The following is an 18,614-nucleotide window of genomic DNA, read 5'->3' on the forward strand; positions in this document are numbered from 1 at the left end:
CAGCACTAGATATAAAATTGCTGTTGTAATCTTGGAGCACATGCCTACCATCACACAGACACTCAATCTTCTAAGATTACCATTTAAGTCTCACTTTTATTGTACTTCTTGTCTTGGAGTCAGTACTTGGAGCTTGAACAGGTGAATGAGCTTTTCACATCAGGACACAATATTACTTCTGCTTAAAGAATAAAAGCTCTATCAAAGTTATAGTTTTCACTTAAATTTGGAAAATCCTGAATTATTCCAAAGGCTGGCACCTCTACCAAGCTTAGAAGTGTTAGTATTATGCTCACTTTTGGTCCTCAGCTCCACCCACACCTGGGCCCCCTCCCATTCCTAAAGTTCCCTCCAAACAGCTGGCCCCTCCCTCTCTCCACCCAGACCCAACTGAACTCCCATCTACCTCATTTCCTATCCCTCAGACCCTCCTACTAAATGGATGGTGGCGGAGCCATGTGCTCCCTCTTGGGGGAAATATGGCTCCTCTAATAAACCTTATAATAATCTTTCTCCTGTGCCTGCCTGCCTCTGCATGGTCTCCTGGGACGGTTGTGTGGGCTCCTCTTTCACTGGTGGCCCGTACATGGGGATAGGCTCCCCAGTGGATTTGCTCCCCAATCCACTTGAGAAGGGGGTTTAACCAGCTGTTCTGGGACCTATCCTGAGATCCTACACTCTGGTCGCCAGAGGACCACCAAGTGACCTGACCAAGTGCTCTACCAGCCCATCCAGCACCGCTAATTAAGTCCTACTCCAGGATAAGTGTCCAGTTTATCCAAGGTCTGGGTTTCTGACTCCAATATCTCAGTGGTAAGGCCACCTGGGCCTTTGTGGGCTAACCGAGCCCCGGTCTGGGCAAAATCTTGGCCAAGTGCCCAGACCTAGCTGCAAGGGGTCTTACCGTGGCCCAAGGACCCCCCAGTGGACAAAGTGATGTTCTTCACTGGCGGGGCCTCCCCTCTTTAGGAGCCAACCAACACTATAGAGAACGCTCTACACAGTAGGCACTTGGCTTCAGGTCACTTACCATGGGAAGGACACTAAATTTCTTTACATTAAGGCCACCTGGGCCATGGAGGGCTGCTGAGCCCCCATCAGAGTCAAATTTGGCCCCAAATTTAAAACTCCACTTTTGTGAGCACTCGGGCAGATAAAAGTCTCTCTTTGTCTCTCTCCCTCTCCCCTTAAACTCAGCCCCTTGCTATTTCAAAATTCATTTCTGGTAACCTCTCCCTTCTTCCAACTAAAGGTATTCACAAGTATTTCATATGCTAAATCCTTGGTAAAGCCCTGGAAGTAGGTAGCTAATAATGGCTTGTTTATACTCCTTGAGATAATAGAATGGATGAGTTTTAAGTTTAAACTCACCCCTACCCCCCCAAAAAAAGGTCAACAAGTTTGGACATTACTGTAAGGTCCATTCCTGGGCGGCTAACAGACCTCGCCCAGTACCTGCGTTACCTTGGCAACTGAGACATTTGGAAGAGGTCACATTTGCTGAGGTCTCATCTTAATCTGATGTGGCCACACCTTTCTCCCACCTGATCCCACTTCCCTTTACCTGGACACACCCTTCCCTGCCCCCTACCCTGTATAGGGCCTAACCCAGGGCCAGACACGCTCTCGCTCCCTTTTGCCAGCTGCGTGGAGTGCCAACCCTGGTCCCAGCAGGTCTACTGAAGACCACGTGCGTGGTACAGTTCTTACTTGGCTACCTCTTTTTAAAAACCTAACAATTACCAAAAGTGTATTAAATTCTGTTAAATCTCCCCAGCATCGAGCCTGTGGTGGATTTGCCATCTTGGTAATTCAGCTGCTGTTTCGAACCGACTCTACTAGATTCTGTGACCTACCCCCCACCTGACCTGCGGTGCCATTATGCTAGGCCACCTGTCTGTTCGTGTCGTCTCTTGTTTACTAAGTTTCTTGTTGGCAAAGTTTTGTATTTTAAACTGACCACGTGGTTCCATCCTAATTAGGAAAAGTAATACCACTAAAATTTCAAAACTTTAAAACAGCCGATTTTAAAATCTAAGCACACTATAATCTGTGCACAAACATGTCTGTCTGTGTCTACTTGTCTATATGAAGGTTATCAAGTATTTTATGTACTAAAAGATCTTTGTCAATGAAAGGTGTGATTTCATCTAAATTGCTTTAAAACTTTGTGACCTGACTGACTATAAGCCAAAGAAAAAACAGGCAGTTTTAAAAGGCTTTTGGAAAGGAGTTTAAAAAAAAACAGTTTCCTTTACAAAGTAAGTAAGTTGGCTGAGATTTATGTCATTCCTATGTCCATCTATGCTGAGAGTTAAATATTGTACCTCTGACCATGGCTAGTAAACTAAGGCTAAGGTTTAATTCTCTGTTTTCTCCCCTGAGCGCCAATCAACTCCCTTTAAGATCAAGGGACTAAGGTAACTCAACAGTGTGGTGGTGAATTGGAAATGTCCAGGAAACAAAACAAAGTTGTCACAGCTGCCTAAGCCAGTGACACCAATATACAAAAGCTGGTGTAAACCAGGTCTTTAACCAATATATATAGAATCTTGCAGATAACCAACAGGAGCTGCAACAGTCTATACACGCTGGGAGATGCCACAGCCTTGCCCAGACCTAGCCAGCCTTGCTCCAGGACACATGACCGAAAGGCTGATGATTTGGGGTAAAACACAAGCCACTTCAGATATTTGGTTCTGTAAATGTTAATTCCCACTAGTTAGACCATAAGGGGTGTAAGAGCATAGGATATAAGTTGACTTCCATACTATTTTACAATTGGATGTATTTGTTAAAAAAAAAAAAAAAAGAGAGAGAGAGAGAGAGAGAGATGCTACAGCACCAGTAAAGTTTCAGCCAAGAGGTTAAAGGGTTGTAGCCCAATGTTTCAATGAGGCATTTAAATGCAAATTAAAGTAACTTTACAAAAAAGGGATTAAAATGACAGTAAAAATTTGGGAAGGTATAGGGAGTGGCTGGCCTCCCAGACTAAAGTTTAAAAGATAAAATTGTCCTGAAGGTTTATTTCAAAGTAAGAAAGGATAAATTAGGATTATTCCAGTTTGCCCTGAAAGCTTTTTTTGTAACCATTTCCTGCAGGCCCACAGTAAAAGACCAGACAAGTTTGTCAAATGTAACTTAATAAGTTCCAGGTGAAACCATGCTTATAAATCTACTTCCAATACCATCTTTGTTATTTTTAATTGAAGTAAAAGGGACCGTTTGTAAAAACTCATTGATCTGGGAACTACAGTTCAAAGCCAGCCTGGACAGACAAAAGTCCCTGTGAGACTGTCATCTCTAATCTGCCAGCAGAGTGCCCAAAAGCCCAGTTGCTTGGGTGCTCCAAGTGGCCAAGTGCTAACCCTGAGCTGGAGAGCTGAGGGGAAGCACTCAAACCCTGAGCTCAAATCCAGCAACTGACCAGGGAAAATGCCAAAGGTGCATTTATCCCAACATAAAAAAAGGCACTCGGGGACCCTGACAATGTTAAAACATCCAGAGGCAATTACAAACAATTGCTTGGATGACAAAAATGGTATCAGATCCTGAGTTACTTGAGTTTGGCAAAGCAGGAGGTCATGGAAAGATACAACACCCATGTTGTTCTAACTGGACAAAACTTGCCAGTCATCTGATAGCAGTATAAGTTAAGGTTGTAAAATGTAAATCCCAAACCCATTGTATCTGCTCAAAGTCCTAATTGGCAGTAACTTTTGAGCTGGTTAAATTCATCTGTTAAAAAGCTTGTAGAGGGCTGGGAAGGTAGCTCAGTGGTAGAGCACTTGCCTTGCATGCATGAGGCCCTGGGTTCAATTCCTCAGCACCACATAAGCAGAAAAAAAAAGCTGGAAGTGGTGCTGTGGCTCAAGTGGTAGAGCGCTAGCCTTGAGGTGAAGAGCTGAGGGATAGCGCCCAGGCCGAGTTCAGGCCCACGATTGGACCACCCCCCCAAAAAAAACCAAAACTTGTAGAGCTGAGATTATGTCCCTATTGAGATCTGTCTAAAGGCCTGCACAGGTAGGCATTGTTGGGGCCAAGAAATCAGGTTCCTCCGCCAGCCAAAAAAATGCTTTTATAAATCAAGGTGTTAAACAGGCTCAGCTGCTATAGCCCAAGGAAAGGCCTGTACATTTGTTAAAGGTTAAATGTTGTATGTAAGCCACTTTAAACAGGCTGCCCAGAGGCAGTGGGCAGTACTTACAGTGCCAATCAGTCCCAGGTTAAAAACATCTACTTTGTTTTATTTTTAAAAAGCTGACAAGTAATTGTTAATCAATTGTTAACAAGTTATAGGTAAGCTCTATCTCATTGATCTCCTTGTTGCTTTTATTGGAAATAAAAAGGGCTTTTGTAACCAGGACTCCTTTGCCACAGTTCAAAGCCACCCTGGGCACAAAGAATCCCTCTAAAACTCCCATCTCCCAGCTAATCAGCACAGAGCCAGGCTGGAGGCATGGCTCCAGACTCACCTCTAAGTATCCAGCCGAAGGCTCAAAGTGGCATTGACTCTAAGTGGTAGGGCACTAGCCTTGAGCAGAAGTGCTCAGGGACAGTGCCCAGGCCCTGAGTCCAAACCGTAAATGCCAACTAAGACAAGTTATCCCAGCAATGGACACTGTGACACCCACCAGGACAAAGTCAGTCCTGACAATGGAAAACCATGGAGAGGAGTAAAGAGATGACATTCTAAAAGGAGTCGCCCTTTCCGCTGTGGCTCAAGTGGTAGAGCACTAGCCTTGAGCTGAAGAGCTGAGGGACAGCGCCCAGGCTAAGAGTTCAGGCCCCACGACCGAACCCAAAAAAAAAAAAGTAAAAGGAGTCGCCCTTTCAAAATTAATCAGAGCCAGGAGATCAAAAGAGTTGCTTGCCCACTTAATGTCCATACCTGTCTACCTTCTAACTGGACAGAAAGTTAACAGTCTTGCCTTTGTTACCTGCTATAACTTCTGACTGGTACTCCCAAACAGTCCATTATGTTCCCCCATCCCAGTTACTCAAAAGACTTTAGACACTCCTTTCTACCTTCTTTTCCTGAGTCCAGTTATTTTACCTTCCCTGTAATGGGCTACAACTGGGCTTTATACTCCAAATGAAACGTTTCTGGCTCATGGCCAATGTATACTCTATGTCATTCATGTTACAATTAACCTGTCACCCTGTCAGCTTTTTGCTTGATCTTTTGTTAGCTTTTTGCCTGATCTTTCCCAAAGTCTCTTTCAACAGGATATAACATTCCCTGCTCAGGATACCACTTGGAAACAAGTCAAGGCCATCCTGTTCCTACAGGCAACCAGAGACATCACTTTGACTGCCCTGCCTTGCCCAGTGCAGACCCAGACCCTAAAGATCCCAGTTCCAGGGATTCCTTGATGCCCTGGTCCAGGAGGAAGTAGTCAAAAGAGCCCAAGACACCCTTTGGTTGTGGTACCTTTAAATATTTCTGCTACCCCCTCCTCCAGGATGCTGGGAGTCAGGACCATTCTGTCTCCAATAAGAGACAAAAAAAGTAATTTCAGGTCTTTGACAGCCCCTTCTGGAAATCAGTTCCTCCATGGCATATTCCTCTCTTGGGGTACTAACAACAATTTTTGCCTTTTATTAATTGTGTCTTACATTTAACTACTGTCATGGAAAAAGGAGGACCAGGCCAAGCAACAAAGCAGAGACCCCTTGGCAGCAGGAAGCAGCTCCAGAAGAAATGACCTCTGCCTATTGCCCCTGCCGCCACCCCGCCACCCCCCCCCCCCGCCTGGTACCCCTTATTCTTAGTAAACAACAGAGCTGGGAATATTAGTATTATGCTCCACCCACACCTGGGCCCCCCTCCCATTCCTGGAGTTCCCTCCATACAGCTGGCCCCTCCCTCTCTCCACCCAGACCCACCTGAACTCCCATCTACCTCACTTCCTATCCCTCAGACCCTCCTATTAATGGATGGTGGCAGAGGCCATGTGCTCCCTCTTGGGGGAAATATAGTTCCTCTAATAAACCTTATAATAATCTTTCTCCTGTGCCTGCCTGCCTCTGTGTGGTCCGCTGGGATGGATGTGTGGGCTCCTCTTTCAAGTAAGCAAGCAAGTTTGGAAGCAAACAAGAAAATAAGCCATGCAACAGGTACTGGCTCATGCCTATAATCCTAGCCACTTAGAGGCTGAATGGTTTGAAGCCAGCCTGGGTAGACATACTCTTGTCATTAACAAAAAGGTGGAAGTGGAAGTGCAGCTCAAGTGCCACTGATAGGTAAGAAAGCTGAGCAAGAAAGATTACAAGGCTCTCCTGATTTGGGGCAGGGGCAGTTGTCTGGGCAGGGAACAGAACATAATGTGTAAAACCAAGATAATACATGGTAAAATGCCCAGCAGAACTCCATAGGACGTATTCAATAAATTAATATGTGTACTTCAATTCTAGGAAAAACTCAATTAGAAATGATGAGCCAGCTGCCAGTGGCTCATACCTATAATCCTAGCTACTCAGGAGGCTGAAGCCAGCCCAGACAGAAAAGTCCACCTAAGACTTACCTCCAATAAACTACTCAGGAAAAGCTGGAAGTGATGCTGTGGTTCAAGTGGTAGAACACTAGCCTTGAGCACAAAGAGGCTCAGGGACAGTACCCAGACCAAATTCAGGCTTCGGGACAAGCCAAAAAAAGTAAATAAATGATGAGAACAAATTTTGATCCTTAAAAAGTCAAACTTCATTATATAGAAAAAACTTACATGAAGCACCTTCCTCCAAAATTGTACTGACACACTAGACTTCATGCTCTATTTTAAAAAGACTCAGCTTTACACTTTTTCCTTCTGACTTTTATGGAAAAGATGACAAAAATGCTGGATAAAAGTAGTATTTTTTTGTAAAAATAGAAAAAAGTTCAGACAAATTTGAAGTAGCTATCAGTTTTGCTGGCCATTTCAGATTCAATATGTTGGATTTCCCAATTATCTCAAGCATGCCACTCTGTTTCCTTATATCTAACTGATTTCACAGCAGTCTGCCTGTGATCTCTTAAAGGCCAACTGAATGCTCCATTGGGGGGTGCGGGGGACGGGGGGTCCGCTAATGACTAGCAGCAAATCTTTCTGATTTATTTCCCCCTGATCTCAGTACCACAAAGCAGTAAACTGCTACTTTCCAGATGTCATTTGAACTTGAACAAACACATACCAGTGATAAAGTGACAACTGTGTCCAATGAATATACAATCTAAAAAAAGAAAAAAGGTAATAGGTAATATGCATTGGTCCTTTACTATCTGCTAGGCATTAGTAAATCTTCTATATAGGTAACATAATGCAATCCCTATAACATCTCTATGAAACAGGTACTATCTTAAACTTCACTTTTTATAGGAAAGACTTGTAGCAAGGTCAAGGTACTAGTCAAATGGACAGCCAGGACTGAAATTCAGGCAAGTACTACTGCAGAGGCAACATTTTAAAGTGTAATACCCTAGAGATTCTCTTCATTTTAAAACCCCTCCTTCCTAATTCAAAAAACACAAACTGCACAATAAGTATCTCAATGTGACTTTCTCCTGTGAGGCAAATGTCTCAAACTATCTCTCCTCCCTGATGTCCTTCTCAAGGAACATCTTGACCCTACTGTGATCCAGCCAGTAGAATCTAGTGCCAGGGACAGCAAAGGAAGGAAGGGGGAGCCTTTTCAAGGCAAGATCAAAAAAATACATAAAAGGAGCAACAGATATTTAGTATGAGATATACAAAACATCTCAAAACAGACAAAGTTCAGGTTGATTAATGTGAAGTAAAGGAAACTGATCTTCCCATTCAGGATTATAATATTGTATATATAGCTGTATATGCTCCTTAGTAGTCTGTGACTTAATGTGTAAAACATACAACACCGCACGCATAAATGCACAGACATAATGACTCTGTAATTGTGAAAAATTTATCACAAAGTATATTACACAGTTTTCATCTGCAGGTCACTACACACACAGTTGATAAGAAATTATCAACCAGTCCTTTAAACTTGGCAGCTCTTCTTTATCCCTCTCTTGGTTAAGACATGTTTCTTCCTATTGGTCAAACTTCAAAGACAAAAGACAGGAGGGAGAATCAACTTTCTGCCAAATATTCTTATGACTTGGAAGTACTGGACATTGTTCAGGACCCTGTCTGATTTTTGTCCCAGACAAGATAAGCTCTGAGAAACACCCCATTACAAGAAAAAAAAAAAAAAAAAAAAAAAAGACTGACATCAAAGCATGATTCACTTTATTTTTAGATATTACATCAAGGCTATTCGGGTTCAAGAAGATCTAAAAGGAAAAGAAGAGGATGAGATTAGTTCTATCCTCATAACACTGCATCCTACACAGGCTCCAGTTCATTTTCTTTAGGCTTCCTCTTGCCTGATAAACAAAGACCTCCTTAGAAATACTTTGCTAGGACACAAATATAAAGCACACAAGATGAATCAGCATGATTTTCAAGTTCCTGATGCTTTCAGGAATGCTAATTTCAGTAATAACTATAGGCCTTCATTTCTCAAGACTTTCCTGACTTTGAAATTCTCTGTTTCTTCAAAGGCCACTGAGAGGCAAATCAAAAAGGAGTGAGAGAAGTATACACTAGGAAAATGATTTCCAAGCGACTAATACAACTTTCTTTTAAAGCTTTAGAGGAAAACTAAAAACTGGCCTTCACCAAGACCATGGAAATCAGTCTCCACTCTTTTAAGATGTCTCAATCAACAGCCAAACTTTTAGAAATGGCTTGTCACTGGGAAGTGGCTGGAGAAAACATCAAGTTCACAACCAGCCCAGAGCCACAATGACCAGCAACACATAGAGATGGAGCTTAAAACATCCTGCTACTCAAATAAAAAAATCATGAACACTGTTAGCATTCCTTTTATGAATATTTTTCTGTCCTGAGGGATAAATACATAGGAGTCGCTAATTCTTACTTGTTCCAGGTCTTTTGGAACAATTACTGAGCACTAGGATCAGGTTTCAGATACAGCCTGATCATACCAGCTGGCAAAGGATTTGGTCCATCAACTCTGAGTGTGCTCAACCAGCCAGACAAGCAGATTCAGGGGCCATATGAGAAAGGCAGGGCTCCACCAAAACACATTCTGTTAAGACAAAGCCAGGCTCAGGAATCATGTGGAAAATGTTCAAACATGTCCCATGTTAGAGACTGCCTGCAGGAAACCATTGAGTAAATGGCCTATCTTCTGAGCTAAGCCAAGCTTTACACAGCTTGTCTCAACGTTGAGCTTGGATTGGCCACATTGCCAAGGGAAGAGCAGCTTCTTCCATTTGAATAAGCTCTTCTTAAAATAAAGGAAGATTCAGCCATGAGGAATATTTCTAAGCACAAAGATACATATACATATACAAACAGCTACCTGCTTCAACTTTTCTTCTGCTATTATCCACATGCCTGATCCTCAGGTTAAAGAGGAAAAAAAGTTGTTTTTGTGTTTTAGGGACACTGAAAAATCAAGGGTGTCTACAGTAGTCCTTCTTTTGCTCTAAATTTTTACACATTTCCTTCCTTTTTAAAAAATCCTCTCCCAAACAAGAGGTGCTTCTTTTAGGCATATATATATATATATATATATATATATATATATACACACATATATATACATGTATATATACATATATATATACATGTATATATACATATATATACATATACATGTATATATATATTAAGGCAACAAGACTATATACATGTATATATGTGTATATATATATATATATTAAGGCAACAAGACTACAATCAGAATAACAACAACATAAATTTCCTCCATCACTAAACAGGAAAATTAATTTGGAAATTTCATAGTTTAAATATTTTAATGAGAATATAGTTCTACAGTGTAAATGTGCATTTGGAGAGGCAACTCTCATATTAGTACTTGTGATTATCAAGATGTTCCATCTTAAAAGATGCCACTGAATTTGAAATGTCTCTGGTCCTCAGACCTGGGAGCCTTATCTCCCAAAAACTAACCATATTCCACCCACAAGAAACTGACTACCACTTGTACTCCCTGTAGGGAAATAAATAACAAGTATGGTCTTTCTTAAGATATCTTTTAACACGTATTTTTATAAAATAAAGAGAAGGGCTGGGAAGGTGGCTCAGTGGCAGAGTGCTTGCCTTGCATGCATGAGGCCCTGGGTTCATTTCCTCAGCACCACATAAGCAGAAAAAGCCAGAAGTGGCGCTGTAGCTCAAGTGGTAGAGCTCTCGCCTTGAGCTGAAGAGCTGAGGGACAGCGCCCAGGCCTATAGTTCAAGCCCCACGACTGGCAAAAATAAAATAGAGAACTTTACACCAAAACTTGTCTATAACTGAAAGTTCAGTTGCTTCTAGGGACTTTTTACTCTTGCTTCGGGGTCATTTTATGATCAGGTTAAATGGACCCAAATGAGGTTTGAGGGTTTCAAAATGGTTTTGAAATCATTTCCATTCTTTCTATTTTTCCTCAAATAACATCGAGATGTCCCATTGTCTTAGTATTTGCTGAAAGTGACTCCTGTTATTAATTCAGCCCTGATACCTGTTGCAGATTCAGCTTGCAATACCCATAATCTCTTACTGTACACTCAATGTGTTCCCAGCTGACCCTCATACCCAGGTCCATCCCAGCTTCGTAGAATTGACAAGTATACAGAACTTGGACACACAACTCCAACCAGAGAAAATTATACAAAATATAACTCAAGTATTTCCTTTTAGGTCAAGAGAGAGGGATGGAAACTTCTAACATGTTCCAAAAAGTAGAGATGTCAATGGCCTCTGAAATAAAAGAACTACATACAACCTAATATTTCCAAGCCATGCTGGAAACATAGATCATTCCAAAGGAAAAGAAGTGTTTATCTTGCTTAAATTGTAAGTGGTTCTGTCTCCACCTGCCTATGGAAATTAAGGTCCTGAGTCTGAATATCTTACAGCCTCCTTTCTAAATTCCAGCTTTGGTTTAACTGGAATACTCAACTTTAAACAAAATTACAAACTAAGGGCAAATGGACCTAAACCCAAACTCCTTCATGATAATACATAGTGCTATGATATGAATTAAATGTAGTGGAAAAAGACGATCATCAGGCCACGTGGTCTTGATGGTCTCATGGATAAATCTCCACAGAGCTCTACTGGCTTGTGAAAAATGTTGGATAATGCACTCACTTTTCCATACCAAGTGAGTTCTTCAGATTCTAAAAGTTTTCTAAAACTGAGTACAAATTACCTCCATCTTGAAAATGTTTATATAATCTTTACTTTATTAAAGCCCAGTTTCACTGTAGCTACTTTGCTTGCTCAGCACGTCTCCTGCCTTTCTAACCACCTGGGATAAATTTCTACTTGCTGGTAGTAGTGAAAAAAAAAAACAAAAAACAATAAAGGTTGGGAAGGTGGCTTAGTGGTAAAGTGCTTGCCTAGCATGCATGAAACCCTGGGTTCGATTCCTCACTACCACATAAGCAGAAAAAACTGGAAGTGGCACTGTGGCTCAAGTGGTAGAGTGCTAGCCTTGAGCAAAAGAAGCTCAGGGGCAGTGCCCAAGCCCTGAGTTCAATTCCCAGGACTAGCAAAAAAAAAGAAAAAAGAAAAACACAATAAATACTGTGAAAGCCAGCCTCATACTACCTACTGCCATGTACTTCCTAACCATGCAAACTTTGGCCCGCCATCAAACAAACAGCCCAACCTGGGCTATTTGGGATGCCTACATCCTAATGTAGCTCCCAAGGGCCAGTCCTCACTATATTGGTTCCCAGGAGTGGATCTCAAGACCTATCACAGCAGCAGCATCTGGGAACTTGTTTTAAAAGCTCATTCTTGAATCCTAGCTCAGGATCTACTGCTCTTCGGAAGGAAGGAGAGAAGATTGGCTCCCAGGTGACTGATGCCTTCAAGTTTGGAAACCCACCATCACACTTTCATAGCTACCAAATCATGTTTGTATCCTGAGAGCCTGCAGGTGGCACTAAAGGCCACCTAGAAGAACAGAAAGAAACTCAAGTTTTAACTGCTATAAAACACCATGCTCCTCCCTGACCCTTGACCACAGGTTGCTATCAGTTCTTTAACTGCCACTTTCCCACCCTAATGTGTTAGCAAGTGATAATACAACTCAACTCAACACCAGAACTAGCCTAAAATTCTTAGTATGGTGCAACAGACATATTAAACTCACTGATTTCAGGGACATACTCAACATTTAATTTGTATTTACCATGACAATACGAAACAAAGAATGAAGATAACAGTATTGATAAAAAAAAAGATGACAAAATTAGAAACACAAATTATCATGAGGTATCCTACACATTTGAATAAAGCAATGAACTTGATTCGAAAAGGTTGTTTCCTACTATGAAAATCGAATTGTATGGTATGACAAAGAGAGTATCTATTATTTTTAAAGCAGTGATGTAGCTAGCCCTTTGCTAGAGTCTGTCAAAACCCTCAGTTTCTTATTAGCTGTTTTTCTACCCAAACATCTTCATTGAGGATGTGCAACAACAGGAACTCTCCTGCTCTTCTGGCAAGAGTGCAGATCGGTATAACCACTTTGAAAAACCATTTTGGAGTGGCTTCCAAAACTAAGTAACAAGCCATTCCACTCCAGGGTAGTGACATCCTAGAGAAATGGGTGGCAATGTTCTTAATCACAAATTGGAAACCAACCAATTAGATTGACATTCATAATGAACTCCAAACAGCAATGAAAAAAAATCAACCAACCAATTGCTGCATACAACATGGATGGATAGTACAGACATAATGCTGAGGGAAAGCACTTGGACGCAAAGGAGTATGCTAGTATCCAAACGTGCAAAACTAATCTCTGGTCCAAGAAGAGGTCAGCATAGAGAGACAAAATGCTGCTGGGTGAAGTTCTATCTCTTGCCATAGGCCATGACATATGAAAAGCTGGAAGGGTTTAAGTAAATCTGTCCTTTCATTTTTCTTATATGTTGTTAACTAGAAAGTGTGAGGCACTTATTACCTTACTTACATAAGTGTAACCCTCGATACATCACCTTGACAATAAAAAATATAAACGGTATACTGAAATGCTGGCTTGAGAGGATGAGACACAGAATCATAGATATCAAGTAATGGGAGTGGAGTTCTTCAAGAAAATTAACGTCAAAGAAAAAATTTAGCCCTTCGTGTCATCTGCATGTTTAAAAAAAAATCAAACTTATACACTGAAAAAAAAGTGTGGGGATGTTAAACATGCAAAATGCATGACTATCCTACAACGATTTTCAGTACACACACTCTAGAGTAGTGGGCAATTTTGTCATATCATATCGGAGTCAACTTCGCATAATACAAAATTAAATATAGTTAGCAAAGGCTCTTTTTCCTTTCTTCCAATATGATCCCACCAACTGTATCATCTAAAAGACAACCAAACATTCCTGGCTTGACTCCACAGTTCAAATTTTTACCCTGTGGCATTGGACTGCCCAATGTTTCCAGCCCCTACATGCCCTGGATGGCTGCTCACCACCTACAGAGAGGCCCAAGGGCCTGGCTCTGGTGGTCTTTACTCTCAGGAATTGTTTTGACCCCCTCTTGGCCTAACAGCAATCTCCATTCAGTTCTATCCCAGGCCTGAGCCACGTTAAGGCAACAAAGCACTTTCCCAGGCCACTTTGTGGGTCCTCGGATCCAATCCAAGTAAGAACCCTTCAAGCTGCCGGGTAGGACACCTTTACCCAAAAGGGCCGAGTTAGCAAAGGGCTGGTGGCTCACGCCTGTAGTAATCCTAGCTACGAAGGAGACTGAGATCTGAAGATCGCGGTTCAAGACCAGCTCCCACAGGAAAGTCCGTGAGATTCTGATCTCCAACTAACCACCCACCCCCCAAAAATGGACAGTGCCTAGACCCTGAATTCAAACCCCAGGACCAACACACACACACACACACACACACGCGCGCGCACGCACGCACGCACACACACACACACACACTCACACACACACACACACACACACTCACTCTCGCGCGCGCAGCCTGGGTGCCACTGCAAAACTCGGTCCTGCCAATCCCCAGGGACTCGAGAGCTCCACCCTGCACTTCCGGGTTAGAAGCCGCGCGACGCGACACGCCACGTGACCCAGACGTCCCCAGGGAAGCCGAGCCTCGGGTTCTCCCCCCCCCCCCCCACCGAGGTGAAGGGAGCGAGGGCGGGAAGGAGGGGGGGTCACGGCAGGAAAACCACGCCCCGCCGTCCCCGCTCGGGGCCGCCGTCCCGCCGGGCTTACCTGGAAGCAAGAACACTAGCTGCCCGGCCCCGGCCGCGTCCCCGCAGGCCACGCCTGCGGCCATGCCGCCCTCCTCCTCGTCCTCCCGGGCCGCGCGCGCGTCCTGCCGGAGACGGCGAGAACGGAGTCTGTCCCCGGGCTGAGGACCCGGCCGCTCCCGGGCGGGTGGTTCTGCTTCCAGGACCCGCCCGCGCTCGGGTTTTGCTTTCAAATTTAGCGCCGAGCTCTGGCAGCGCGGGTCGGCGGCGGTGGCCGGGCGGCAGCGGGGCGGGTCCCGACCTCCTTCTCCCGCGCGTTTTCCCGCCAATGAAAGGAGCTTCGCGCGCGCCCCGGGGCCGTGAGTGACGGGTGACGCGCGCGGGGCATTGTGGGGGTGGCCTGGGGACGCGGCGGGCGGAGGCGCCCGGGCCCAGGCGCGCGGCCCAGCGCCTGAGCGCGCTCCTGCGGGTTGGGGATGTGGGAGGCTGAGGGGGCTGGGGAGGGGGAATGCAGGACGAGTGGCCCCGCCACAGTCTTAGGGATTCGCCTGGAGTAGGCACACGTCTCCTTCCCCCCCACCCCCCCTCGCCACATGTCACACCTAACATTAAGGAAGCATATGCCTTATTCTTTGTGAGCCTGTAGTCTTGAACTCTCATTGTTGGTGCACAGCCAGGCGCCTGTGGCTCACGCCTGTCATCCTAGCTACTCAGGAGGCTGAGATCTGGGAATCGTGGTGTGAATCCTAGCTCGGGGCTCTAGTGGTAGAGTGCTCGCCTTGAGCTCAAAGAGGCTCAGGGACATCGCCCAGGGCCTGAGTTCAGGTCCCACTCCAGGAAAAAATAATAATAACAAAGAGAGGTGCACAGATGAGGGCTCCAGGTAGAAATTTATTTTTTTGGAGAACTCATTCTAATATAGGTGATGTTTAGAAAGTTTAGGGACGTGCATTTGTTAGAGTTTGAAACTTTAGAAAAGTAAATTTTAATTAAAAAATTTAATCCTTGAGACATGGTTTTTAGAAATAATTTATTTTATACTTTATAGAGAAGTATATCCCCCACCCACCCACACACACACATGCACCTCAGATTCCACATTTAATGGCAACATTTCTTCAGAATTTTCCCATGCAAATTCAAGTCCATGTGTCATCTATTGCACGGAGAGCAGTGTACATAATTCTTAGGCATGCTACTTTTCTTATTTAATCTTGAAGATTTCTATAGCTCTCCATTTCAGTAGATTAGCTGTTTCCTATGGATTGACTTAAGGTCTTGACACCCCACACACACACCAAAAAAAAAAAAAAAAAAAGGAAAAAGCAATGCTGAGCTATATCTAGTTATCAAGCTGGCTGAGAAGTGGAAGATTACAGTTCAAAGCCAATCCAGGCAGGAAAAAAAAAATCATTGAGACTCCATCTCCAATTAACCAGCAAAATACAGGTTGGAGCTGTAGGTCAAGTTATAGCACCAGCCAATGAACAAGAAAGCTCAGCAAGAGTGTCAGACACAGGACTGGAACAAACAACTTAGAAAAAAAAAGCCAAATTATGAAGGCAAATTACTTCAGCCCATCTTCATATGCTACTGTCTTATATAAGATTCAGGTGTAAATAGGAGAAAAATTGGGGTGAGGCAAAAAGTATGCATAATTAAGCAGTTTTGGACAAATTTGGATTATCCTTTTGGGATAATCTCATCATAGTGGAAAAGGGTTTCTGTTGTTGTTGTTTGGGTACTGGGAATACTTTACTACTTGAATCCAAGCTCTACTTCTGGCTTTGTGTAGTTAATTGGAGATAAGAGTCTCACAGACTTTCCTACCTGCTGTCTTCAAACCATGATCCTCAGATCTCAGCCTCCTGAGTAGCTAGGATTACAGCTTGAGCGACCATTGCCCAAGGGAACAACAACAAAAATCCCTTTTAGCCGCCAAGATGAGATTATCCAAAGGACCAGTTTGACTAAAACTGCTTAATGGTGTATATTTTTTGCCTCACCCCAATTTTTCCTCTATTTATACCTGAATCTCATGACATTAGCATATTACCTCATGCACTGAGGTAATCTTTTCATGGAGTGCTGAGTGTAAGGCTCTGCTGTTCCCAGAATCAAGGTGGCTACAGGTTAGAATAATGACTGGAAACTTGGAGACATTTTCCCCCCAGGGGCTGTGATTGTCTATAATAAGACATTATGAAAAATGACAATAAGATTCCTTAGTTACTCTTTATGTCTTCAGCCTTGAAGGGGGATGAGATAGGCATCATTTTATTTTTTATTTTTTTTAATTTTAATTTTTATTTTTTGTGAACATACTGTACAGAGGGGTTACAATTTCATGGGCAAGATAATGAGTACATTTCTTATCAAGCATTGCAGCCTCCTCCTTTGTTTACCCTTCACATCCCTTCCCAGCCCCCCCCCCCAGGCATCATTTTAAACAGACATTCCTTGACTGATTATCGTTGCCTGTGCACAGGTAAGCAGACCCAGCATTTGAGACACTGTAAATAAAAGCTGGGATGCCTGGTTATTCTCATAATTTTAGTTCATTTGTAGGACTTTGTGAGGAGTGGATGCTTTTAGCAAAAAATAGTTTGTAAGTACCTGTGATAGCAAGACAAGAGCTGATAGTAGAACATAGGAATGGAAAGGAGGCCTCTCTGGCTGAGGAGGGCACCCAATGTTTCTTCCTCACCTTCCACCAACACCAGGACAACTTTTCCACATCTGTCAGGTCTGTCAGTCAATGCCTTCTCCATACTTTGCCCTCCTACCTCCTTATGCTCACCCCAAGTATAAGTGAGATGTCTCCAGTCTCCCACTGATCACATGAGAGAGAAGAGCCTGTCAATTCTTGAGGGAAGGACATCATTCCAGTACCTCACCACTTTATCCTAAAAAATCCATAAAGACTCACTGAATACAAATACTGTACTAGTGGTCAACTTGTATTATTATCTCTTTTAGCTCTCCAGTAGCCCAAAGGGATAAGAAATATTATTGTGGTCATGCATTTAATATAGGAAGAAAGTAGCATTTAGAGAAATAAGTGATTATCTGAGCAGGAATTTCATCCTGAGCCCTAGGAATCCAGATGTTGGATTATTAATCTTCCTCCCTCTCAGTGGCCTAGTATCTAGGGCAAAGATACATGGGCACATGCATGGGCACATAACATGTATTGGACTAATCCTTCTTTAGTAAATGATTATATAGACGAATAGGAGGTGATGGTGGCTGTGGTATTCCCAAATCCCATAAATTAGAAGAAAATGATTATATTAATTTGACAAAACATTTTGTATTTCTATAAATATTTGATGAAATAGCCCATAAATTAATTTGTGTGCTCATCTGTACTAGTCACACTAACATGCACAGAGACTTCAGGTGTTCTCCAGAGAATAAGAGAAGAATACAACCACAACACCTCTGAGTTGAGAATCATGGAGGATCTTTTAAATGCCAGCTACAATAAATGTTAATTTCCTAGCCAAAAGAAAAAAGAAAAAAATAGTGGGGAAGGGAAGGAACTATCTTAGCAATGCTTAGAAGTAATCAGAACATAGAGAAACAATCTGAACTAAAGGTAATAAAAGAATCTTTTGATTATTAAAAAACAAACTTGAAACAACATTTCTTCAAAATAAAAAATGAGCTGGGCACCAGTCATGCATACCTGTAATCCTAGCTACTTTGGAGACTGAGATCTGAGGATTACGGTTCAAAGCCAGCCCACGTAGGAAGATCCCTGAGACTCTCATCTCCAATTAGTCACATAAACCTGGAAATGGAGCTGTGGCTCAAGTGGTAGAGTGTTAGTTTTGAGCACAAAGATTCAGGGACAGGCCCCAATCCCCAAGACCAGCAAAAAGTATAAATAAAAAATGAAACCCCACATACATTTTTATAATGATAAACATGAGGTTTCTTGTTTTATTACTGAATATTCATCAGGTGACAATAAGAGATAGCAATACTATCTTCAGGGCTGGGATAGAGAGAGGAGGGGACTGGTGAATAGTACTGAATTGTTCTTTCTGGGTGGGGAAACTGTTCTCTTAATGTTCTTTCTTGTCCAGCCCTACCTAAAGTTGAGTCATGCAAAAAAGGCAATCTGACACATAGGTACATATATACTTATAAGGTCTTCCATCTCCAGAATCAGGATTACTGAAACTATTTCAAAAAGGCAAAGATCAGACACAACATTGAAGTAGGGATGTTGAATCTAACCAGTGTCATCTTGGCCACATGGTAGATGATAGGGTATTGGGTTTAAGTGGCACCATCTTTTCTTCATGTTGGAAGCAGGAAAGTCCCACCTCCCAGGTGA

General features: G+C 42.8%; 1 protein-coding gene across 2 annotated transcripts in view; it reads right to left on the reverse strand.

The window, feature by feature from the left end:
• The window catches only part of Rnaseh2b (ribonuclease H2 subunit B), a 72,470-nt gene extending 58,102 nt beyond the window's left edge, over positions 1–14,368 (reverse strand). For both annotated transcript variants that reach the window (XM_070000153.1, XM_070000150.1), the window contains exon 1: positions 14,289–14,368. In XM_070000153.1, the coding sequence (XP_069856254.1) occupies positions 14,289–14,352 (64 nt within the window). In that variant the 5' untranslated portion in view covers positions 14,353–14,368. The remainder of the gene's footprint in view (positions 1–14,288) is intronic.
• Between the last annotated feature and the right edge of the window lie 4,246 nt (positions 14,369–18,614).

Source organism: Dipodomys merriami, unplaced genomic scaffold, assembly GCF_024711535.1.
Source record: "Dipodomys merriami isolate MVZ:Mamm:240054 unplaced genomic scaffold, mDipMer1.0.p SCAF_56, whole genome shotgun sequence".
NCBI classification, from domain to species: Eukaryota; Metazoa; Chordata; class Mammalia; order Rodentia; family Heteromyidae; genus Dipodomys; species Dipodomys merriami.